Source organism: Lampris incognitus, chromosome 3, assembly GCF_029633865.1.
Source record: "Lampris incognitus isolate fLamInc1 chromosome 3, fLamInc1.hap2, whole genome shotgun sequence".
Lineage (NCBI taxonomy): Eukaryota > Metazoa > Chordata > Actinopteri > Lampriformes > Lampridae > Lampris > Lampris incognitus.
Window position 1 is genome coordinate 7,224,749 of NC_079213.1, and position 24,986 is coordinate 7,249,734.

At 46.6% G+C, this 24,986-nt stretch overlaps 1 protein-coding gene across 6 annotated transcripts in view; it reads right to left on the bottom strand.

Annotated features, from left to right (window-relative positions):
• The window catches only part of LOC130110124 (chloride anion exchanger-like), a 41,893-nt gene that overhangs the window by 13,644 nt on the left and 3,263 nt on the right, over window positions 1–24,986 (bottom strand). For 5 of the 6 annotated variants that reach the window (XM_056277113.1, XM_056277109.1, XM_056277111.1 and 2 more), the window contains exons 2-12: window positions 15,000–15,178; window positions 12,959–13,098; window positions 11,622–11,732; window positions 11,135–11,295; window positions 9,529–9,693; window positions 8,063–8,215; window positions 7,686–7,768; window positions 6,836–6,983; window positions 5,982–6,095; window positions 2,177–2,254; window positions 1,983–2,078 (exon numbers count right to left, since the gene is read on the bottom strand). In XM_056277113.1, the coding sequence (XP_056133088.1) occupies window positions 1,983–2,078; window positions 2,177–2,254; window positions 5,982–6,095; window positions 6,836–6,983; window positions 7,686–7,768; window positions 8,063–8,215; window positions 9,529–9,693; window positions 11,135–11,295; window positions 11,622–11,732; window positions 12,959–13,098; window positions 15,000–15,130 (1,380 nt within the window). In that variant the 5' untranslated portion in view covers window positions 15,131–15,178. The remainder of the gene's footprint in view (window positions 1–1,982; window positions 2,079–2,176; window positions 2,255–5,981; window positions 6,096–6,835; window positions 6,984–7,685; window positions 7,769–8,062; window positions 8,216–9,528; window positions 9,694–11,134; window positions 11,296–11,621; window positions 11,733–12,958; window positions 13,099–14,999; window positions 15,179–24,986) is intronic. The other variant, XM_056277114.1, reaches the window with a different exon arrangement.

Consider the following 24,986-nt stretch of genomic DNA (forward strand, 5'->3'; position numbering starts at 1 on the left):
TACTCACAGACCACAAAATGTCAGGATAGGTAACCATACATCTTCAACCCTCATCCTGAACACAGGTGTGCCACAGGGCTGTGTGCTCGGTCCAGTCCTTTTCACCCTTTTCACCCACGATTGTACCCCCATTCACTCTTCCAACACTATAGTGAAGTTTGCTGATGACACCACTATAGTGGGACTCATAACCAACAACGAAGAGACACACTACAGAGAGGAGGTCCAACATCTGGCTGGGTGGTGTTCAGACAATAACCTGATCCTGAACACCAGTAAAACAAAGGAGATCATTGTGGACTTCAGGAGATCCAGGAAGACCACCCCCCACATTGGACATAAACAGTGAAGAGGTGCATATTGTGGATAACATCAAATTCCTAGGAATCCACATAAACAAAGAACTCACATGGTCACTCAACACCTCCCGCCTGGTGAAGAAAGCACAACAGATGCTTTTCTTCCTCAGGAAACTTAAACAAGCTGGTCTCCCCTCTTAGCTGCTGGTCAGCTTTTACAGAAGCACAATAGAAAGCATCCTCTGTCAACGTGTCACAGTGTAGTATGCCAGCTGCACAGCAGAGAACAGGAAGGACTTGGCCCGGGTGGTAAAGACAGCACAGAGGATTGTGGGAGCTGTGCTCCCGGACCTGGATGCTGTGTATGCTGGGCGCCTACAGAGGAAAGCCAGCAACATCAGCAAAGATGCAACACACCCAGGTCACTGTCTGTTCGTTCCCTTGCCATCAGGGAAAAGATACCGCACCATCAAAACCCGGACTAACAGGCTGAGGAACAGCTTCTTCCCCAGAGCTGTAGCCTCCACCCCCCCCCCCACACACATCTGCCTATAGCTGCTGAGGACTAACTGCTACTAAAGCCGCTGCAATATGGACAACTAGTATGTGCAATAACCCCATGCACTATTTTGAACTTTAAAAGCCGCTGCTATCTTTTATTGTCCTATCATCATTTTTGCTACCTCACTTATTTATACTAAATGTTGTTTGTCCTTGTTTTTATCTTGTTTGTTTTTTTAATCATTTACCTTGTCTAGTGTTGCTGGTCTGAGAGTCACCAAACGAAATTTCGTTGTGTGTACACGATGACAATAAAGTATCTTATCTTATCTTAATCAAAAGTAAGGTTAGACAAGGCAGTTTTGAGCATTTGTTTAAAATTTCCCACAGAGCCACCTCTGTAATGCCCTAATACTTACTTTTTAATTTTATTTTATTTAAGTGTCCTGCACTGTCCTACTACTACTACTACTATCACTACCAGCACTACTACTACTATCATTACTACCACTACTACTACTACCACCACCACCACTACTACTACAACTACTACTAATACAACTACTATCATTACTACCACTACTACTACTACTACTACTACTATCATTACTACTACCACTACTACTACGACTAACACTAATACAACTACTACTACTACTATTACTTCTACTACTATCATTACTACCACTACCAGTACTACTACCACTACTAATACTGCTCCTACTATCATTACTACTACTACTACTACTACTAATGCTACTTCTATTACTATCATTACTATTACTACTACTACTACTACAACAACCACCACTACAACAACTACTACAACTACCACTACCACTATTATTACTACCACTGTCATTACTACTACTACTACTACTACTGTTATATTCATTAAGTGTCAGCTAATGTGTAGTTTTACTGGAGCACCAGGGGTTTAAAATATCAAAAAGGGGGATTTGAACCGTGGACCTCTTCTGTCACCAGCCTTTTTCTGTAATCACGCTGTTTCTCTGTCTAGAGGTGACATGCTGTCGAGCATCTTATCCTCACATGACCGTGTACAGTATGACGTTGTTTCTCTGTCTAGCGGTGACATGCTGTCGAGCATCTTATCCTCACATGACCGTGTACAGTATGACTTTTCAGAGAGTCCATATGAATCACGGTGGGAGAACTCACACAGTCCGGTTTGTCTCTCCTCCAAAGGTACGGGACATCCCTGAACTGCATCAGCATGCCCTTCAGGTTCACCATGACCACAGCGCCCAGCACCGACTGCCATTGGAAGAAGAGGTCAAAGGTCAGTTCAAACTGAAGGCTGGTCATTACGAAGGCGTCTCCTCTGCATGTAATAAGGAGGTGATGTGGTTTACCTTTGGAAGGGGCTCCAGTAAGAATCCCAGTGACAGAGTTACAACCATCACTATTAATGCTGACAGGAGACCAGACACCTGAGACAGGATGGACAAACATGATTTACCGCAACGTGTTTTCAGTCTCCTTTCAAATTTACCATCGGATGCTTTGAATTTCTGTATGAGTTGTCATTTTAGATGTCTACAACTTATCTGATCATTGAAGGTTTTGGTTGAATTGTAGACTGTGTGAGTGATTTGCAGATGGTGAATAAGCTTTTTGGCATATAATCAACACATTATAACTAATGATATAAAAAAAAATATTTCTCAATCCTGGTCATGCGCCTGCTTTTGTTGTCTTTCAGATACCCCGCTTTAAAGCCGGATTATGAGGAGGGTTGTGTACGAACCTGTACACAACCTCTCACAACAGCAACATTCGTGTAAAGCTTGCATTTTAGTAAATCATCATATGAACAAAATTGCAGAACAATGTTTAAAAAAGTTGTAGGAGGTGGGGCAGGAGTTGAAATCTGAATAGAACATTTAAATATTTGGCCTTTAAACGATGCTTTTTCTTTCTTAACTAAACACATTTCATCAGTCTACTTTTGAGAAATTTCTGAAGTCCATCTCATAGTACAGGAAGGCCATTGGCAAAAGTCTCCCATCCAGACACTAGATAGCAGTGTTGAGTAAGGTTTAAAAAAGGGTGCGTGCACATTTTCTTAACTGTGAATTTAAAGGTACAATATGTGACTTTATCCACTTAAGCAAACAATTAAATAAAAACAACACTTCAATGGATAATGCAAGAATATGTTAATCAAGTATTGCTTTTCCTGAAAAAAATGATTACACTCTTATTTCTTTGTTTTAAAAACAAAAACCCCGCTGGGGATGCACAAGCCAGTGCATTCTTAGTGCCGGTCCCAAGCTTGGATAAATGGCGAGAGTTGCATCAGGAAGGGAATCTGGCATGAAACCTTTGCCAAATCAAATATGCGGATCATAAATCAGATTTCCATACCGGATTGGTTGAGGCCCAGGTTACAAACGACTGCCACCAGTACTGTTGGCCAGCAAGGTGCCGGTGGAAACTATGCTACTGTTGGGTGAAGAAGAAGGAGAGGGGGAAGGCATGTGCAGAGGCAACGGGAGAGGAGGAAGGGTAGGAGTGTGGAGGTGAGAGTCAGAACTTTGAATGTTGGCACTATGACTGGTAAAGGGAGCGAGCTGGCTGATATGATGGAGAAAAGAAAGGTCAAACTCTCCTACCATGCTGTGGATGGGAGGAGAAATAAGGTAGGGGCAATCCTGAAGGAAGAGTATGTCAAGAGTGTGTTGGAGGTGAAGAGTGTCTTACAGATAGAGTAAGAATATGAGTATCAAACTGGAAATCGAAGGTATGATGATGAATGTTATCAGTACATATGCCCTGCAAATTGGGTGTGAGATGGAAGAGAAAGAAGAATTCTGGAGTGAGGTTGGATGAAGTGGTGGAGAGTGTACCCAAGGAGGAGAGAGTGGTGATTGGAGCAGACTTCAATGGGCATTCAATGGCCCTGAGAGATGAAGAAAGTAGACAGGAGTATAAGGAGATGCAGCGTAAAGTGAAAAGAGAGGTGGCAAAGGCAAAGGAAAAGGCGTATGGCGAGTTGTATGCGGACATTAAGGAAGGAGAAAAGGACTTGTACCGATTGGCTAGACAGAGGGACTGAGCTGGGAAGGATGTGCAGCACGTTAGGGTGATGAATGATAGGGATGGAAAAGTGCTGACAAGCGAGGACAGTGTGTTGAGAAGGTGGAAGGAGTACTTTGAGAGGCTGAGGAATGAAGAAAATGAGAGAGAGAGAAGGTTGGGTAATGTGGGGATAGTGAATCAGGAAGTGAAGTGGATTAGCAAGGAGGAAGTGAGGGCAGCTATGAGGAGTGGAAAGGTGGTTGGTCCAGATGACATACCTGTGGAGGCATGGAGGTGTTTAGGAGAGATGGCAGTGGAGTATTTAACTAGATTGTTTAACACAATCTTGGAAAGTCAGAGAATGCCTGAGGAGTGGAGAAGAAGCATACTGGTACCGAAGGGTGATGTGCAGAGCTGTAGCTACTACAGAGGTATTAAGTTGATTAGCCACAGCATGGAGACACGGGGAAGAGTAATAGAAGCTAGGTTAAGAGGAGAGGTGATGATCAGCAGCAGCAGTATGGTTTCATGGCAGGAAAGAGCACCACAGATGTGATGTTTGCTTTGAGAGTGTTGATGGAGAAGTATAGAGAAGGCCAGAAGGAGGTACATTGTGTCTTTGTGGATTTAGAGAAAGCATATGACAGGGTGCCGAGAGAGGAGGTGTGGTATTGTATGAAGAAGTCCGGAGTTGCAGAAAAGTATGTTTTGAGTGAGAGAAGTTTGTTTTGATTTTATGCTGTCTGACACAGTGCTGCTTGTTTGTTTTTTTTAATTGTGTTCTGTAAGGTGTCCTTGAGTGCTCTGAAAGGTGTGCCCACAAATAAAAATTATTATTATTATTATTATTAATATTATTAAGTATGTAGGAGTGGTGCAGGATATGTATGAGGGCAGTGTGACAGTGGTGAGGTGTGCAGTAGGAATGACAGTTGGGTTCAAGGCGGAGGTGTGATTACATCAAGGATCGGCTCTGAGCCCTTTCTTGTTTGCAATGGTGACGGACAGGTTGATGGATGAGATCACACAGGAATGTCCGTGGACGATGATGTTTGCGGATGACACTGTGATCTGTAGTGAGAGTAGGGTGCAGGTTGAGGAGAGCCTGCAGAGGTGGAGTGGCGGAATGGTGAGGATGCAAGGAGTAGAGGTGACGGAGGTCGATGAGTTTAAATACTTGGGGTCAACTGTCCAAAGTAACGGGGAGTGCAGAAGAGAGGTGAAGAAGAGAGTGCACGCAGGGTGGAGTGGGTGGAGAAGAGTGTCAGGAGTGATTTGCGACAGAAGGGTACCAGCAAGAGTTAAAGGGAAGGTTTACAAGATGGTAGTGAGACCAGCTATGTTATATGGTTTTTAGACAGTGACACTGATGAAAAGACAGGAGGTGGAGCTGGAGGTGGCAGAGTTGAAGATGATAAGATTTTCACTGGGAGTGACGAAGAAGGACAGGATTAGGAACGAGTATATTAGAGGGACCGCTCAGGTTGGACGGTTTGGAGACAAAGCAAGAGAGGCAAGATTGAGATGGCTTGGACATGTGTGGAGGAGAGATGCTGGGTATATTGAGAGAAGGATGCTGAATATGGAGCTGCCAGGGAAGAGGAGAAGACGAAGGCCAAAGAGGAGGTTTATGGATGTGGTGAGAGAGGACATGCAGGTGGCTGGTGTGACAGAAGAAGATGCAGAGGACAGGAAGAGATGGAAACGGATGATCCGCTGTGGCGACCCCTAACGGGAGCAGTTAGAAGAAGAAGATGAAGAAGATGATGATCATTTCTTTGTTTTAAAAAATTTGATGGCCCTACAAAATGTGGTATGCCTGAATTCAAACACAACAGCCGGTCCCAAGTGGGTATGGGTACTTTAGCAGCCAATCAAATATGGATCCATTCAAACTAAGAAATCTAATTGGCTGCTAAGGCACCCATTCCCAAGGGGGAACCGCCTTTGTGTTTGAATTCAGACCACAACATCACAGATTTAGTAGGGCTGTCACATTTTTTAAAACATTGAAATAAATGCGGGATATACATCTTTTTCAGGAAAAGCAATACTTTGATTGACATCTTTATTCGATTGCCCTGTTTAAGTAGATAAACTTACATATTTTAACTTCACAGTAAATTTGTGGTTTACCTGGGTCTTGCCACCTGTGCTCTCTTGCACGGCGCTCCTGGAGAGAGCGGTACTCGCTGCAAACGACTTAAAAGAGGCTCCGAAGATGTTGCTGACTCCAAAAGCTATCAGCTCCTACATTCAGACCGAGAGAAATGACTCATCGTTAGACAGACAGACAAACAGACAGACAGACATACAGATAGATAGATAGTTAGGTTGATTGATTGATTGATTGATAGATAGATAGATAGATAGATAGATAGATAGATAGATAGATAGATAGATAGATAGATAGATAGATAGATAGATAGATAGATAGATAGATAGATAGATAGATAGATAGATAGATAGATAGATAGATAGATAGATAGATAGATAGATAGATAAAGAATATGGAATATCAATCAAGACAGAATATTCTTCAAATCATTACCTTCATATGCTCTCATTTACATAGCATAAATTAAAAGAAATGTACACATAATCATGTACTGGATGTAATGTCATAGTGGCATAAGACAGAGGAGTTTATTTCAGTCCCATAAGAACTGACTGGATCTGTGGTTCTTACCCTAAATAAGGGCTGGGAAATAATTCAATATCATTGTTTGTCATCTTTCAGCGGTAATGCTTCAGGATGAAATTTGGATTTTGTCATAATGTGATTCACAAAATGAAGTCTGAAATATCTGAGGGAGTGTTATCTGAAAACTAGTTTTGCTTTGATATTATACTTTATATTACCAAACAGTTCAATGTGATGAACCTCAGTTGGGTTCGTGGTATTATTGCTTTATGTAACCAGATATTGTGCTTGTCAGGATAATAATACTTTCCATATCACCCGGCACTGCCCTGTAGTCATAACTCACCTGGTTTCCGTCGATGGTGTAATCGTGCTTGATGGAGTAGACCTTCGCCACAGAGAACGCCACAGCAAAACCCACAATGGCCATAGGAAAGGCCTCCACTGCCGTCTCCTGGAAGATTTGCGTGTTTGGGGCCACGGGCGTTTCATAACTGAAAATGGATGAGACTCATTCAAGAGGATGAATATGAATGTCAAAGAATATTTGACCAAGCAAATTCGTACTGATCTCAGTCTATTGCACTGTAGCCTAGTTACTGTTGCAGTAACACCTAAGACGGTATATATAAATACTTTTTTTTTAAATTCCCCCCCCCTTTTCTCCCCAATTGTATCCGGCCAATTATCCCACCCTTCCAAGCTGTCCCGGTCACTGCTACACCCCCTCTGCCAATCCGGGGAGGGCGGCAGACTACCACATGCCTCCTCCGATACATGTGGAGTCCCAGCCACTTCTCTTCACCTGACAGTGAAGAGTTTCACCAGGGGGATGTAGCTCGTGGGAGGATCACGCTATTCCCCCCAGTTCTCCCTCCCCCTCGAACAGGAGCCCCGACCGACTAGAGGAGGTGCTAGTGCAGCGACCAGGACACATACCCACATCCGGCTTCCCACCCGCAGACATGGCCAATTGTGTCTGTAGGGATGTCTGACCAAGCCGGAGGGAACTTGGAGACTCGAACCGGCGATCCCCACGTTGGTAGGCAACAGAATAGACCACTACGCTACCCGGACGCCTGTGACTGCTCAATATTTTAGCAGTTCACCAAAGGAGTTGATGCAGGAGACAATGCATATGTGCAAAATTAGCATGATTGGAAACACATTTCCCCCTTCTGTGTAAAATCTCTTACCCCAACGGTATGTGGCCGACAACATCGACTTTAAACTTTGTCTTGAAGTCGAAAGCATAGGAAATCCCACATGCAATGACAGTCTGACGGAGAGAAGAAAGGAATCAATACATCATCAGTGATTAGCCCAAGTCTTGAGTCACAGGATGGGTGTCAGCGGGAGGGAGGTTTACTCTCTATCAGTTCACATGAGGGTCTTGCTTTATCAAGTGTCTTAAAATGAGCCAGATAAATAATAAATTAATGAGTCTTGTTGTGAAATCGTCCTCTGGCTGAGAGAAAGCCATAAATAAAACACTACGGATATGGCGTCTAAGCGTTAGTTAAGCATCAACCGTTTGTTTGACTGTTTCCTGGAAATGTTTCGTGTCTCTCACCGTGATGACCTCTATGGGGATGGGCACCGGCAGCTTGGCTTTGTATGTGTCGTTTATCTCCTTCACGATGAACACCACCGTCATGATGATGATGGACATCACCAGGTCACAGATGTTGGTGGAGGTGATCTGCACAAAGATCTTATCCAGAGTCTGAGAGGGAATGAAGTCGCACAAACCAAAGTTAAATCAAAACAAAAAGACAGACAAATAAAATGGTAATAATGAATAAACAGATAGGTAGACAGATAGATTTTTATTAGTCTTGTTCTATTGTCATTACTATCAGATACTCCCATATTCCGCTTCTAGTGTGGGAAGGTGGCAGCACGAATTCACATTTGCAGCGACTTCACCCAGTACCGGTGTGGGAAGATGGCAGGGCGAACTTAAGTTTGTGGCGGCCTCACCCAGTACCAGTTCACGTCTTCGTTTGATGGCTGGGAGAGCTGGCACTGGATCGGCTGGGAGAGCTTGGTCCTGTGGGCCCAGGGACCCTCCCGGAGCTGCGCCCGAAGAGGAAACACCGAGGGCGGTCTGACAGGATGCGGAAGCGGGGCAGGTTAAGCTAACTGCTAGCCCATGCAGACCGGCAGTTCCGACAATACCGAGGGCGGTCTGGCGGTAGCCTTGCTGACTGTGCTTTTGGTGTCGTCGTGTGGAGTGCGGGGAGGTGTGTCGAAGATGTCTGGCTGGAAGAGCTGGCATTGGATCGGTTGGGGGAGCTTGGTCTGCTGTGTCCGGTGGACCCAGGGACCATGGCCCTGCCTGGAGCTGCGTCCAGAGAGGAAACACCGAGGGTGGTCTGACAGGACGCGGAAGTGGGGCAGGCTAAGCTAACTGCTAGCCCATGTGGACCGACAGTTCTGACAGTCATCCTGGCGCTCGCTCTCTCGGACAGTGATTTTTTGTTTTTTGTTTTGTAGTTTGCTATATGTGTTCTTCTGTGATGGACTGGCGGCCTGTCCAGGGTGTCTCCCTGCCTGCCGCCCAATGACTGCTGGGATAGGCTCCAGCATCCCGCGACCCGAATTCGGATAAGCGGCTTGGATAATGGATGGATAGATAGATTTTCTTGTAATTTTTAGATGTGTGTTTTTGTCTCTGTGTTGCACTGCTGTGGGGTGGGGGAAATGATAAGTATTCCTGATTCCATATAACCATTACAACAGTTTTAAATGCACCAACACTAGACCCGGACCTTTACATTGATTCGTGACGGTGTGGACAGGTTTGCTCAATGGTCATATGGAAAGCTGAGATATTAACAAGAACCAATCTAGGTTTCAGTTTTCAACGGGGTTCAGGTGGCAGGGTATTAGCGTCTCCATCAAGGACATTTCAGGTGTCTGGATGTGCACCAACTCCTGAGGTTCCTCTGGAGGACCCTCTTTCTCGACTCACTGCCAGCCATGGTAACCAACAAATAACATTGTTTGGATGGGGGGAATTTCACCTCTACTCACGTATATGATAGAAAGTGGTCCGCTGATTCCCGGCACGACCAGCCCCAACACGAACTTGAGCTGGGACACCAGGATGTGCACTGCGGCCGCCGTCGAGAAGCTGGACACCAGCGTGTCGGACAGGTACATGACGACAAAACCCACCTGAAAAATGCCCATGGCCAGCTGGGAGAGAGACGGGAGAGAACAGAGGGAGGGAGAGAGGTGTTATGATGCCAATAACAATATCTGATCATAATAATGTCATCAAAGCAGCTCTGTGTTTCTGAGACAGATGCTCAGCGCTGACTGGTGCATCACTGTGTCAATCATTGTTTAGCAAACGGTTAACTGTCCGTGTAATGTGATATAAACATATACGGCCCAGGCACACAAACAAAATGTGTGTATACAACATGTTTGGTCCCAAAATAGATTGATTGCCAGTGTATCACTGAATGAGGGCATCCTCTGACAAATGAAAGGAAAGGCTAACATAAAGTGTCTTTTTTTTTTTTAATATATATTTTCCCCCATTTTTCTCCCCAATTGTATCCAATCACCCCACTCTTCCGAGCCATCCTGGTCGCTGCTCCACCCCCTCTGCCGATCCGGGGAGGGCTGCAGACTACCACATGCCTCCTACGATACATTTGAAGTCGCCAGCCGCTTCTTTTCACCTGACAGTGAGGAGTTTCACCAGGGGGACTTAGCGCGTGGGAGGATCTCGCTATTCCCCCCAGTTGCCCCTCCCCCCAAACAGGCGCCCCGACCGACCAGAGGAGGCGCTAGTGCAGTGACCATGACACATACCCACATCCGGCTTCCCACCCACAGACATGGCCAATTGTGTCTGGAGGGACGCCCGACCAAGCCAGCGGTAACACGGGGATTCAAACTGGCGATCCCTGTGTTGGTAGGTAACGGAATAGACCGCTATGCTACCCAGACGCCCAACATAAAGTGTCTTAGTAAGGTGTTGGTCCACTACGAGCCTCCAGAACATCTTCAGTGCTCTTTGTCATAGATTCTACAAGTCTCTAAACTCTACTGGAGGGATGGACACCATTCCTCCAAGAGATATTCCCTCATTTGGTGTTTTGACGATGGTGGTGGAGAGCGCCATCTAACTGCCAGTCCAAAATCTCCCATAGGGGTTCAACTGAGTTGACGTCTGGTAACTGTGAAGGCCATAGCATATGGTTTACATAATTTTCATCCTCATCATACCATTCAGTGACACCTCTTGCCCTGTGGATGGGGGCACTGTCATCCTGGAAGAGACCACTCCCATCAGGATAGAGATGTTTCATCATAGGATAAAGGTGATCACTCAGAATAACTTTGTATTGATTTGCAGTGACCCGTCCCTCTAAGGGGACAAGTGGACCCAAAACCATGCCAGGAAAATGCGAGGAATTTGAAATCCTACAGGGGTGCTACAGCCGAATAACTGTAAAGTACAAACTGAGGTATGAAAATCAAATCAAATTGAATCTGAAGCATTGCAGCATGTGGTGAAATATCATCATCTTGGTAAATAAAAGGCTAAAAGGGATCAGGCTTTAGTAGTGTTAATCCAGCTTTCATAGTTACACAATGCTGCTGTTTTTTGTTGTTGTTTTACCTGCATGATACCGGCAAGAAAGGTCACGGAGGAGGCCACCACCACTCTCTGCTCATCCCTCGTCAGGCCCTCGAACCCTGTGATGTTAACAGGGGGGCCCTCGTCAGGAACCAGCCGGGTCACCACTGAGCCAATCATCAGACACAGCACCGGGAATGGACCTGAGACAGAGAGAAAGAGAGAAGAGAGAGACAGAGAGAGACAAACAGAGAGAGAGACAGAGAGAGAGAGATAAGAGGGTGGGCAAAAATAGACGGGGAAAAAATATTGTAAGAAAGAGATGAAAAAGTTTGTGTGTGAGAGACAGAGCAGTGGAAGTGGAAAGATGGAGAATGGAGAGAGTGAGAGACCAAAGAAAAGAAACGAAAGGAAGAAAAGTAGAGAAACAAAAAAACGTTTACTTAAGGATGCTTCTGGTGAAAGATCTGGGCTGAGCATTGAACTTAACACACACACACACACACACACACACACACATTGCCCTCACCCACTGAGATGTGTCTGGAGGTTCCCAGGAAGAAGTAAATGACCACAGGGAAGAAAGCGGAGAAGAGTCCGTACCAGGGAGGAAGGGAGGCCAGCAGGCAGTACGCCAAACCTGCACAAAAACCCCCCAACAACATTAACAACCCCATTAACACTTTATGGCAGTGGTTCTCAATCAGGTCCTCAGGTGCCACCAGTACTGCTGGTTTTCTAGCCTCCAATCAGGGAGGTCCCGTGGGCCCAGGCACCACGGCCCTGCCTGGAGCTGTGCCCGAAGAGGAAACACCGAGGGCGGTCTGACAGGACGCGGAAGCGGGGCAGGCTAAGCTAACTGCTAGCCCATGCAGACCGGCGGTTCCAACAGTCATCCTGGCTGGCATTCGTTCTCCTGGGCAGGGATTTTTTTTTGTTTAGTTTAGTTTATATATATATATGAGTTAGTTTGGATATATGTGCTCTTGTAGTTTTTGGATATGTGTTTTTGTCTTTGTGTTGCACTTTGTGGGCTGGGGGAAACAATGTTTCGTTTCATTTCATGTGCGCGAGTGCATGAAATGAAACGACAAATAAAGTGTTTCTGATTCTGATTCTGAGTCTACACCAGCGGCAACAAGTGAAAGTCATGAATTACTGAGGACCTGATTGAGAACCACTAGTTTATGGCATTTCTATTTGGTTTTCTGTGTGGTTAAAGGTGCGTTTGTGTAATATTTCATCGTTCCTGACGCATTGTGGGGCTAGGTAATATCAGTAGGAGTTGTTAAGTATTACTGATCGAAACGAGGTAAATGATTCACAACCCGCCTCAAGGCCCCGTTTAACACCAGAGCCGGGTCGACTACATCCATTTTGCTGTTGTTTTGATGCACCGTCCACCAAAAGACTTGACCTGCATCCACGGCCCTCAGAGGACTCAATCTACCGAAGACGTTCGAAACCGGCGAGGTTACCTGTCGTTCGGTGGTTTGAGTTGCTGTGACCCATGCGGCTGAATGATAGCGGTCAGGATTCAAGTAGAAATACACACAAGACCTTTACTGATAAAAGGCACAGTAAAATATTTCCCCTAGATTAATTAGATTGTACTTTCCACCAGCCGCCAAAACCGCTTGCTGTATCAACTGTTGGTAGAGATTAGAGACATTATCTGCCTGATTTGAAGCCCGGGGGGGGGGGGGTTTGAGGTAAACCATCTCCGGCATTATCAGAAGAGATTAACGTAGTGAACTGTGGAAGTGAAACTACAGCAACAGGGCCGTGGAAGGAAATCTCAGCAGGAGAGCTGGAGAAAAGCAACCTGGAAACGTGATACAGTGTTGGGATGACTGGATAATGTACCTTGCAGGACGGCCACCAGCCCCGTGCTGACCCCCGACACGATGTCGCTCAGCAGCCACTCCTTAACTCTGTACACTCTCATCCAGCCGATGACGGGCAGGAGGGAGAGCACGGTGTTCTTCGCCCGTTTGGAGTTGCACCTTGGACGGTGAATAAACACAAGCCATTGGGTTAAAATCAACTGTCTGAGTTCAACTTTATCGATCGCCACGGGGGAAATGCCCCTCCTGCGTTTGGACCAAGGAGCGATAATTGTGGCTTCTTTCAGGAACCGAACCCAGGTTCACAGGTCAGTGCCTTGCTCAAAGGCGATGCCAGGAGTTTAATGTTTATTTGGATCCCCGTTAACTGTAACAAGGCAACAGCTTCTCTTCCTGGGGTCCATGTCAAGAACAATAATGTATAAATGCATACATGAATAAGAATAAATAAATAATAAAAATAAATGCATGTGTGTGTGTATATATATACTATAGCATTAAAAAAACTTGCATTAAAACTTTTTTCCTGTATCCGTGTTGCTATATATATATATATATATATATATATATATATATATAGCGTTTTTTTCCCCGAAACTGTCAATGGTGTTGATAGAATGAGTGTGCGATGCACGAAACAGGCTTGTACTGCTATGTATTAAAACTTTTTTTCCTGCATCTTGATTGATATAATCCCACTAACCCCGCCCTCCCCACCCAACCCCAATTAAAACAGTATGAACATTACAAAAACCAACTACAATTCAACAAACCATGTAAAACTTTATACATCTCACTCTATATGTATACATACACATATATATATACACTATATACACACACACACAATTATTTGCACATACATACATACTCGCTCACTCACTGTATGTATGTACATGTATGTATACATACACACCCCATTATTTGCACATACATACATACAAACATCTTACATACATACTAACAGTTGTATCTATGACCACGCTTACCAAATGTTTGAACAAATTTACAAAACCAAAGAAAGGAAAAGTTGCTGATCAGACATCTTGCAGGCCTCTACCCAAGAGTACCCTCTTCTGTTGCCTATTAAAACTTTCTTTACTTGCTGCCTGAGTAATGAAGTACGGCAAATTACTCCACTGAGAAGTGGCTGGACACACGTCCCGTCTCGTAAGCCGTCTTGTCTCGTGGTCCTGTCTGTTCCGAGGACGTGTCACTCTTGTGTACGGCCTGCAGGGCTGTTCTGAAACGTACATTTTCCTGAATCAAATTAGGAGACGGTGTTTTAAGCTGTCTACCGCTTCCAGCCGGGAGAGATCAGCACGCGTTTGGTCTGTACGTTCTCTTACTGACCAGCTGAGTGCGAGGCACGCTGCTATTCTGCACCAACTGGCGCTCGCGCGGCGCTTTATTTGCAGCACTTGACCAGAAAGCTGAGCAGCGGTCAAGACGAGGCGTTACCGAGGCTCGTAGGACCTGCAAGCTGGTCCATAACGCCGAGGTTCTCGGTTCATTATGGTGGTCTCTCTACTTTTACCATGAGAGCATTTTCGAAAAACCCGTTTTGAAACGTGCCAAAGAAATCAATGCTACCTTCATCACATCGAGCGGTGGGTCGGAAAATCTCCAAATCAGGGAGAAAAGGTACGACTTTCGCTGCAACTCGACTGGGTCGGATAACCAGATTATGAACTCGGATCGCGCCACCGTGCCACCCAACTTGGCACCGTTCCACATCTCCCAAAGCTTTGAGATAATTCCCCTGGACGAAACCTCGGCAAACGAGACGGAAAGCCGAAGCAAAGTGCAGTCGGTGTGGAAGGTGGCCGGTTTTCAGACTGGTTTCGGGTTTCACGCTGATCACCCGCAGCTAGTCGCAAAGCAGAGACAAGCAATCGAGAGAGGGCAATCGGTCCGAAACAAAACCCGATGAGCGCAAGTTGGCCCTTTTAAAATGCACTCGTTAAGGCGCTTCTCTCGCCACCACACACATTCAAATACGACACCCGTGACAACTCACAGCAACAACAAGACACGGGGGGCGTTAAGGCGTTCCTTACGTGAAGTACTGCTTCACATGGTCCAGGATGGTTTTGCGGTGGCGGTAGACCCTCTCGTGCTCCTCGGCGAAGCTCTCCTCGGAGTACAGCGGCCTGGTCACCGCGTACTGCTTGGCTTTGGCTCGCATCATCTCGCCTCCGTTCTGGCTGCTGGACTGGACGGCACCTCTGTGCGGCTTCTGAAACCAGCATTAATGGCATTAGGTCAGGGGCCCGCGTGTCTGTCTTGCCTTTGAACATCACTTATCTGAGACAGAGTCCAGACAACAACAACAAAGGAACCAGGCCCGGCAGGTCCGAAATGACCTGCACCGTTCAGGACTACCAGGTAAGGCAGCTGCAGGACTGTATCGTCTATACACTGGTGGGAGACCGGCTTTAAGGAGAGCCGACGGCGTGCAGCTCGTGTACACAACTCAAAAACATCAAATCGCCAGACGCTTCGAAACGCACTTTTGCTCGGCGTATGTCACGGTAAAGCAGAATCCACACACACCTAAAGGACGCCGTACAACCACATTCATCAAAATATCAAGGAGGTTTTCTTCTCCCCAGCGTCACATCTCTGGCTTATCACACGTACCTCAACGCGCTTTATTCGGGTCTCGTCTTCTCGGTTCCAGTGTCTTTTAGAAAACGTGAAGGGTGCAGCCGGGGATTTATTATTTTTTTTCCCTCTCTTTCGTGTTGTGCAGCTCACGGCCCGAGATCAACTGGGCCCCCCGAAGTGTTTCCATCTATAAATCTCATCTTATCAGAGCAGTAATCATTAACAGTAATTATGATGAGGGGTTTAGACACTGCTGTGTGCCTGCCTTATCTTTGACCATTGTTCTTGCTGATAGCCATTCTGACATATTACTCCAAGTTTCCGCTCCCCCCGCCCCCCCCAATAATATGTGGATGACATTGTTAAGTTATGGGCAGGATAAGGGAGGATGTGGACAGGACAGACAGCGGCTAGTGGTCATTGTTGCAGAGTGGGGATCGAGGCCTACGCTGCAAAAAGTGTCAGTTCTCGATGCTTCTTTTTTTTTTTTTTTTTTTAATCTAGTTTGAATATTATTTTAGGCTGAAATAAATATCTGCCATGTTGAACTCTGCGAAAAAAAAAAAAAACCCAGCATGAAATACTTTAATGTCAAGGCAATTTTATTGTTCGCAAACAGGTTAAAAGGTGTTTCTCAAGAAGACAACCTTGAGAATGACCTTGACATTAAGTGACGTTGCCTTGACACCAATGGAGTGAGCGATCTTATCCCCAAGATGTCACGTCTTGTCAGAACATTCTGGAAACGTGACAATACCCTGTGGACAAGTGTATTCATCTTAACCTTGACTTGGTCAATTACCCCTACTTTTTCCGAGCCGTCCCGGTCGCTGCTCCACCCCCTCTGCCGATCCAGGGAGGGCTGCAGGCTACCACATGCCTCCTGTGATACATGTGGAGTCGCCAGCCGCTTCTTTTCACCTGACAGGGAGGAGTTTCACCCGGGCGAGGATGTAGCGCGTGGGAGGATCACGCTGTTCCCCCCTGAACAGGCGCCCCGACCGACCAGAGGAGGCGCTGGTGCAGCGACCAGGACACATACCCACATCTGACTTCCCACCCGCAGACACGGCCAGTTGTGTCTGTAGGGACACCCGACCAAGCCAGAGGTAACACGGGGATTCGAACCAGTGATCCCTGTGTTGGCAGGCGACGGACTAGACCGCTACGCCACCTGGACATCTTCCATTTTTGATAAACTTGGTCGGCACGGTCAAACGAAATTCCAGGACTCATCACAAGGCCAAATAACGCTTTATTTTTTTAGATGTGTATTTTTTACAGTGTATGCGAGGAGGAAAGCACTGCTTCAGGTTAGCGGTGGCCCATCGAGACCAAAATAGTTGCACAAAATAGCAAGGATGCCGACTGGTACGGAGGAAAAAAGACTGTACTCCAGAAGTGACCAAGAAGACCAGCACAACAGAAGAGTTTCAGTCCAAAATAAGATCGAGGACAGGAGGGCACCACACCCTCGCCATTATCAGGACCCCGAGTTGCTAGAACAATCTATCAGAGGAGATCAGTTTCTCCGGGTTTCTGCAGATGAAACATGTTCTTAGATCGACATTAAGTCCCTGTCTTATCCAATCAGATTCACTTTAGAAGTAAGGGTAGTAGGGTCAGGGGTCAGCATTTGCCCAACACTGACATATCACTCACGTGTGAGAACGTCTCTCCCCTGCAGAGATCGGGATGTGTGAGGAGTCTAATCCAAGTCATATTTAATAAGTGTCCTAAAACTCATTTTATTCATAATTGGGTTTTTTGTAACGCTCTTATCCTGCTTTCTAGCTGTATCCTTCTTAATCTCTCTGACTGATACTGACTTCTCACCTCCCGTTTGATAGCCTCCGAAATTCACTTGTGTGTGTGTGTGTGTGTGTGTGTGGGTGGGAAGCCGGATGTGGGTATGTGTCCTGGTCGCTGCACTAGCGCCTCCTCTAGTCGGTAGGGGCGCCTGTTTGGGGGGGGGGGGACTGGGGGGAACAGCGGGATCCTCCCACGCTCTACATCCCCCGGGTGAAACTCCTCACTGTCAGGTGAAAAGAAGCGGCTGGCGACTCCACATGTATGGGAGGAGGCACGTGGTAGTCTGCAGCCCTCCCCGGATCTCCAGAGGGGGGTGGAGCAGCGACCGGGACGGCTCGGAGGAGTGGGGTAATTGGCCGGGTATAATTGGGGAGAAAAAAAGGGGGGGAGGGGGAATCTGAAAAAAATAAAAACGTTTGCTGATACCAGGTGCATCATCAACGGATCAAAAATGATAAGACAACACATAAAGTTCGTTGATATAGCGCCACCATCTGGACAATAGGTATATATTTTTGTCTGAGTAGTGGATGAGATTTCCAACCCATCTGCCAGGTTTGGGAGAGTAGCGGCTACGGTTTCCGAGACGCAGATACTTTTAGGGCAGGAGAAGAAGAACCCTAACAGACAGAAAAGGGGTCCAGCGGCTTGGACCCTAAAACACGAAATGAGTGATGATGTCGTTTCAGACGAGATGGGGGTTCGAACTTACAGGGAATATAACGCTATCTTTAAATCACACCTGTGGCCATGTGTACCCATGAAATATATGAAATAACTACGTAGAGTAGGTCTGTGTGTGTGTGTGTCTGTGTGTGTGAGAGAGAAAGGTTAGCATGTGTGAGATAGATGTGTGACAGAGAAAAAGAGGAAAGAAAGATAAAAAGTGTGTATGTGTGACAGAGAGAGAGCGACATTTGTGTGTGTGTGCATGTGTATGTTGTGTGTGTGCATGTGTATGCTGTGTGTGTGCATGTGTATGTTGTGTGTGTGCATATGTATGCTGTGTGTGTGCATGTGTATGTTGTTTGTGTGCATGTGTATGTTGTGTGTGTGCATGTGTATGTTGTGTGTGTGCATGTGTATGTTGTTTGTGTGCATGTGTATGCTGTGTGTGAGCATGTGTACGTTGTGTGTGTGCGTGTGTATGTTGTGTGTGTGCGTGTGTATGTTGTGTGTGTGCATGTGTATGTTGTGTGTGTGCATGTGTATGTTGTGTGTGTGCATGTGTATGCTGTGTGTGTGCATGTGTATGTTGTGTGTGTGCGCGTGTATGTTGTGTGTGTGCATGTGTATGTTGTGTGTGTGCGTGTGTGCATGTGTATGCTGTGTGTGTGCATGTGTATGCTGTGTGTGTGCGTGTGTATGCTGTGTGTGTGCATGTGTATGTTGTGTGTGTGCATGTGTATGTTGTGTGTGAGCATGTGTATGCTGTGTGTGTGCATGTGTATGTTGTGTGTGTGCATGTGTATGTTGTGTGTGAGCATGTGTATGCTGTGTGTGTGCATGTGTATGCTGTGTGTGTGCATGTGTATGTTGTGTGTGAGCATGTGTATGCTGTGTGTGTGCATGTGTATGTTGTGTGTGTGCATGTGTATGTTGTGTGTGTGCATGTGTATGTTGTTTGTGTGCATGTGTATGCTGTGTGTGAGCATGTGTACGTTGTGTGTGTGCGTGTGTATGTTGTGTGTGTGTGCATGTGTATGCTGTGTGTGTGCATGTGTATGTTGTGTGTGTGCATGTGTATGCTGTGTGTGTGCATGTGTATGCTGTGTGTGTGCATGTGTATGTTGTGTGTGTGCATGTGTATGCTGTGTGTGTGCATGTGTATGTTGTGTGTGTGCATGTGTATGCTGTGTGTGTGCATGTGTATGTTGTGTGTGTGCATGTGTATGTTGTGTGTGTGCATGTGTATGCTGTGTGTGTGCATGTGTATGTTGTGTGTGTGCATGTGTATGTTGTGTGTGTGCATGTGTATGCTGTGTGTGTGCATGTGTATGCTGTGTGTGTGCATGTGTATGCTGTGTGTGCGCATGTGTATGTTGTGTGTGTGTGCATGTGTATGTTGTGTGTGTGTGCATGTGTATGCTGTGTGTGCGCATGTGTATGTTGTGTGTGTGTGCATGTGTATGTTGTGTGTGTGCATGTGTATGCTGTGTGTGCGCATGTGTATGTTGTGTGTGTGTGCATGTGTATGTTGTGTGTGTGCATGTGTATGCTGTGTGTGTGCATGTGTATGCTGTGTGTGTGCATGTGTATGCTGTGTGTGTGCGTGTCTATGCTGTGTGTGTGCGTGTGTATGTTGTGTGTGTGCGTGTGTATGCTGTGTGTGTGCGTGTGTATGTTGTGTGTGAGCGTGTGTATGTTGTGTGTGTGCATGTGTATGCTGTGTGTGTGCATGTGTATGCTGTGTGTGTGCATGTGTATGTTGTGTGTGTGCATGTGTATGTTGTGTGTGTGCATGTGTATGTAGTTTGTGTGCATGTGTATGCTGTGTGTGTGCATGTGTATGCTGTGTGTGTGCATGTGTATGTTGTGTGTGTGCATGTGTATGTTGTGTGTGTGCATGTGTATGTTGTGTGTGTGCATGTGTATGTTGTGTGTGTGCATGTGTATGCTGTGTGTGTGCATGTGTATGTTGTGTGTGAGCATGTGTATGTTGTGTGTGTGTATGTTGTGTGTGTGCATGTGTATGCTGTGTGTGTGCATGTGTATGTTGTGTGTGTGCATGTGTATGTAGTTTGTGTGCATGTGTATGCTGTGTGTGTGCATGTGTATGCTGTGTGTGTGCATGTGTATGTTGTGTGTGTGCATGTGTATGTTGTGTGTGTGCATGTGTATGTTGTGTGTGTGCATGTGTATGTAGTTTGTGTGCATGTGTATGCTGTGTGTGTGCATGTGTATGCTGTGTGTGTGCATGTGTATGTTGTGTGTGTGCATGTGTATGTTGTGTGTGTGCATGTGTATGTTGTGTGTGTGCATGTGTATGTTGTGTGTGTGCATGTGTATGTTGTGTGTGTGCATGTGTATGCTGTGTGTGAGCATGTGTATGTTGTGTGTGTGTATGTTGTGTGTGTGTATGTTGTGTGTGTGCATGTGTATGTTGTGTGTGTGCATGTGTATGTTGTGTGTGTGCATGTGTATGTTGTGTGTGTGCATGTGTATGTTGTGTGTGTGCATGTGTATGCTGTGTGTGTGCATGTGTATGTTGTGTGTGAGCATGTGTATGTTGTGTGTGTGTATGTTGTGTGTGAGCATGTGTATGCTGTGTGTGTGTATGTTGTGTGTGTGCATGTGTATGCTGTGTGTGTGCATGTGTATGTTGTGTGTGTGCATGTGTATGTTGTGTGTGTGCATGTGTATGTTGTGTGTGTGCATGTGTATGTTGTGTGTGTGCATGTGTATGTTGTGTGTGTGCATGTGTATGTAGTTTGTGTGCATGTGTATGCTGTGTGTGTGCATGTGTATGTTGTGTGTGTGCATGTGTATGTTGTGTGTGTGCACGTGTATGTTGTGTGTGAGCATGTGTATGCTGTGTGTGTGCATGTGTATGTTTGGCGTGTACACTTGTGAGTTAATATTTCTCCTTGTTCAGCGGATGTGTGCGTGGGCACACACACATTAGTGTGACTGTATGTGACTTTATGTGTACATACAGTTGTTCATTAAGTGTGTGGGTGTGAGTGCACTCACACTTGATGTGCATGCCTATTGGTGTGTGTGTGTGTGTGTGTGTGTGTGTGTGTGTGTGTGTGTGTGTGTGTGTGTGTGTGTGTGTGTGAGAAAGTTGGCTCGGGGTTTCCACTGACTGGTTTCAGTCCAGATCAGTGGTCATGTCAACACTTCCGGGAAAAACGTGTGAACGACTTTATCAGTTCAGCTTTAAGCGAAACCCTCGCTTTATCTTTAACCACGACTACTCTGGAATGTGTGTGTGTGTGTGTGTGTGTGTGTGTGTGTGTGTGTGTGTGTGTGTGTGTGTGTGTGTTGTAGGGATCTGCTGTTAGGGTGATGTTCAGGGGTGGGGGATCTAATCCGTACTCATATCTGACCGGCCTCGACTCTCGTCTTTGTCCTGTGCTACAGATACGACAGATCTCCCGATCGTTCAAATCTGATAAACGCACCTTCGCCCGTCGACGGCTGCCCCGACATGAACCTCGCTCGCCTCGCCGTTCGTTTCCCCCGACGGAGACGAGCTGGAAGGAAAGACTAGTGTCCGCCTAGCATGGGCGCAAACGTCCAAAGCGGAACGATCGACAGTTAAATCAGGGGTGTCAAACTCATTTTAGCTCAGGGGCCACGCGGAGGAAAATCTACCCCCCCCCCCCCCCGAGTGGGCCGGACCGGTGAAATCACGGCGTAGCAACTTAAAAATAACGACAACTTCAGATCGTTTTCTCTCTTTTAGTTCGGTCCAAAATAGTACAAGCACATTCTGAAAATGTGCACATCGCAAATAATCCTCTCTCGACTTAAACGCTTCAAATTAGCTGAAAATTCTGAGGGGGAAAACAAAATGGTGCAACTTCAAGAACACGATGCCTCCGTGACGGGAACTCAAGACGTCGCCTCAGGGTATCTACAAAGCCATGCAAGTTTAAGTCCCAGCCTAAAATACAAACGACTCTTCTAGGTATCAAACAACTTCATTTGTCATTTCCACATATTAATCCTGTGCTAACTCAGCAAACCGTGCAAACTGAGGTAGAAACGGGTTGAGTGACTCCCTGCCTTGTAGGCTACACTATTTATTGATAATAATAATAAAAGCTGTGCAATGCACGAACAATTTCAACAAACCAAACTTATTAACCGAAGTGACGGACATCATCACAGTGAATCACACACCGTTCACTTCCTTTAAATCTCCACAGAAGACAGCCATTTTCACAGAACTACGTCAGGGTGCAGCGTCTCGTGCAGCATGCTAAGCGGGGCTACCCCCTTGTTTATTTTACTCCTGAAACCCGGCATCTTCCAGCTTTCACAAGTTCATCAATATCAGGCGTCACAATCCTGAGTGGCAGCCAATTTCAGGATGCTATCCAAGCGCTTGTGCGTGAGCCTCGAGCGCAGCTTTGTTTCACTGACGCTCACAACGATATGTGGTTCCCAAGACGCACAACACGCTTGCAGCGAGGGCCGTCGAGCTGGGGTAGCCTGGCAGGAGGTACCGATCAAACGTGGCCGAGCCGGCTGTGGCGAATCTGCCCTTCAAATCTGAGTCCCGCTGCCAAACTATCATTTCAAGTTGGCTGTTGACGGGCAGATCAGAGGCGTTCACGGTGAATGGCGAGCAAAAAAAAACTCTAGAGGGCTTTCTCCGGTTCATGTCCGCGGCATGTTGGGGTGTCTTTCAGACAAGGACAGTGCGCCGCATCACCACCTGCGAGTTGTGTCCCCCCCCACAATGACAGCTTCAACTTGAACGCACATACGCCGTCGTAATACCGCGTGACAACTTTGTTGCGCCCATGCAGCACTTTGTTCAAGTTATTCAAACGCTCTGTAACATCCCCCATAAATGCAAGGTCCTGCATCCCTTCTGTGGACTGAAATTCTAACACTGGTTTGCCCCTTTTTTTCCCCACGACCTGTTCAATTTCCTCTGGTAAATCAAAGAAACGCCTCAGCGCAGCACCTCGGCTTAACCGTCTTGCCCCGGTGGGGCACGGCAGGCCATAGCTGTGGCCTTTCTCTCTGAGAAGGCTGTCAAACCGACGGCGGTTCAGGCCTCCGGATCGGACGAAACTAACAGTTTGGACGACCACCTTCACGACGTTATCCGTCCTTAACGACTTGCAACACAACGCATCCTGATGCGAAATACAGCGAAAAGTCCAAAAATCACGTCCTCCATTTGCAGTCCGCACTCTCTCTCTGAATTTTGTCACAACGCCCGCTTTTTTCCCCCATCATCGATGGCGCACCATCTGCAGCCAGGCCGACAGCGCGGGACCAGTCCACTCCGACCCCCCCCCTTGTCCAGCGCTCCGACGAGCGCGGTGAAAATATCCGCTGCTGTTGCGGTATCCGTCATCGGCACCGACTCCACCAACCCCTCGGTGACGGTCGAAGCGTCGTCGACCCCGCGGACGAATACGGCCAGTTGCGCAACATCAGTTGCAACTGAAAACGCAATAAATGACTTTACTCTGCGCTTCAGTCGGCTTTCCAAATCCGCCGAAAGATCAGAAATCCCGTCTGCAGCCGTGTTTCCCGTCAGGCTGATATTTGCAAAAGCCGGACGCTTCTCAGGGCGCACACAGTCTCTGCAGCCTTCAGCATGCATGTCCTCACAAACTCACCCTCACTAAATGGTTTTGAAGCCACTGCAATTTCATTAGCAATAAGGTAGCTGGCTTTCACTGCAGCGTCACTGATTTCTCGGCTATGAGTAAACACAGACCGCCGTTTCTTCAGACCCGCCAACAACCCGTTCACCGTCTCTCTCCTCTGTTGTCCTCGCAAGTTGTTGTATTTGTCGGCATGAAGGGTCTCATAGTGGCGACGAAGGTTATATTCTTTCAGCACTGAAACACGCTGTGAACACACCAAACACACACAGGTTTCCCATTCACTCCCGTGAATAAATAGGAGGATGACCGTTTTTCTTGGGAAAACTCTGCACTCTCTGTCCACTTTTCTCTTTTTCGACAAGGACATTTTGGGGCGACGAGGGTGCCAAAGCAGGTAATGTTCAAAGCAGAAGACGTCATAGTGCAGGCAGAACGACAAGGTAGCTCCGGCCTAGCTGTGCTTACTTGCTCAGCCCCGGTATAAACAGTTTGCTTGCTTAACAGAATTGCTATTGCGACATCCAGTGGACACATTTAGGACAGCAGTTTCTTTCATTGAAAAATTGCAGCTCATTTTCACACTTTGCAAAATCATCTCGCGGGCTGGATTAAACCCGTTCGCGGGCCTGATCCGGCCCGCGGGCCGTACGTTTGACACCCCCGAACAACTCCGAGTGAGCGGGACAGAACAAGTCAAGTCCGGTTCATTCGTCTGGTCCTAATCCACATTTACAGTCTCAATAGGGCTTCACATTCTCTCAGGGGGAAAAACAGTCCATCACAACCAGTCATCCAGTCTAGCACTGAGACTCATTCTATCTTCCTCATGAGACCTTTCTGCCTGCTGTCAGTGTGGCTCTGTGGTTTTCTCGGTGCACGTGCTGCAGACGAACTCCACCGGTATCAAGATAACGTCATCTGATCTCGAGGAAATCTGTTAGTCGTCTGCATATTGAGACAGTTTGTGTTCGTGTCCGTATCTAACTACACCTTTCATGAGAGGATTGGAACGACATGTTATTGCCAGGGGTTCTATGGCGAGGGCAAATAACAAGGGACTTAAAGTGGATTTCATTCATATTAAATACTGAGTTGGTATATTTACACTGTCAAGTCAATTTTATTTGTATAGCCCAATATCACAAATTACAAATTTGCCTCAATGGGCTTTACAGCAACACAACTGTGTATATCTATACATGGCCTGTGATGGTCTGGCGGCCTGTCCAGGGTGTCTCCCCGCCTGCCGCCCAATGACTGCTGGGATAGGCTCCAGCATCCCCACAACCCTGAGAGCAGGATAAGCGGTTCAGTTAATGGATA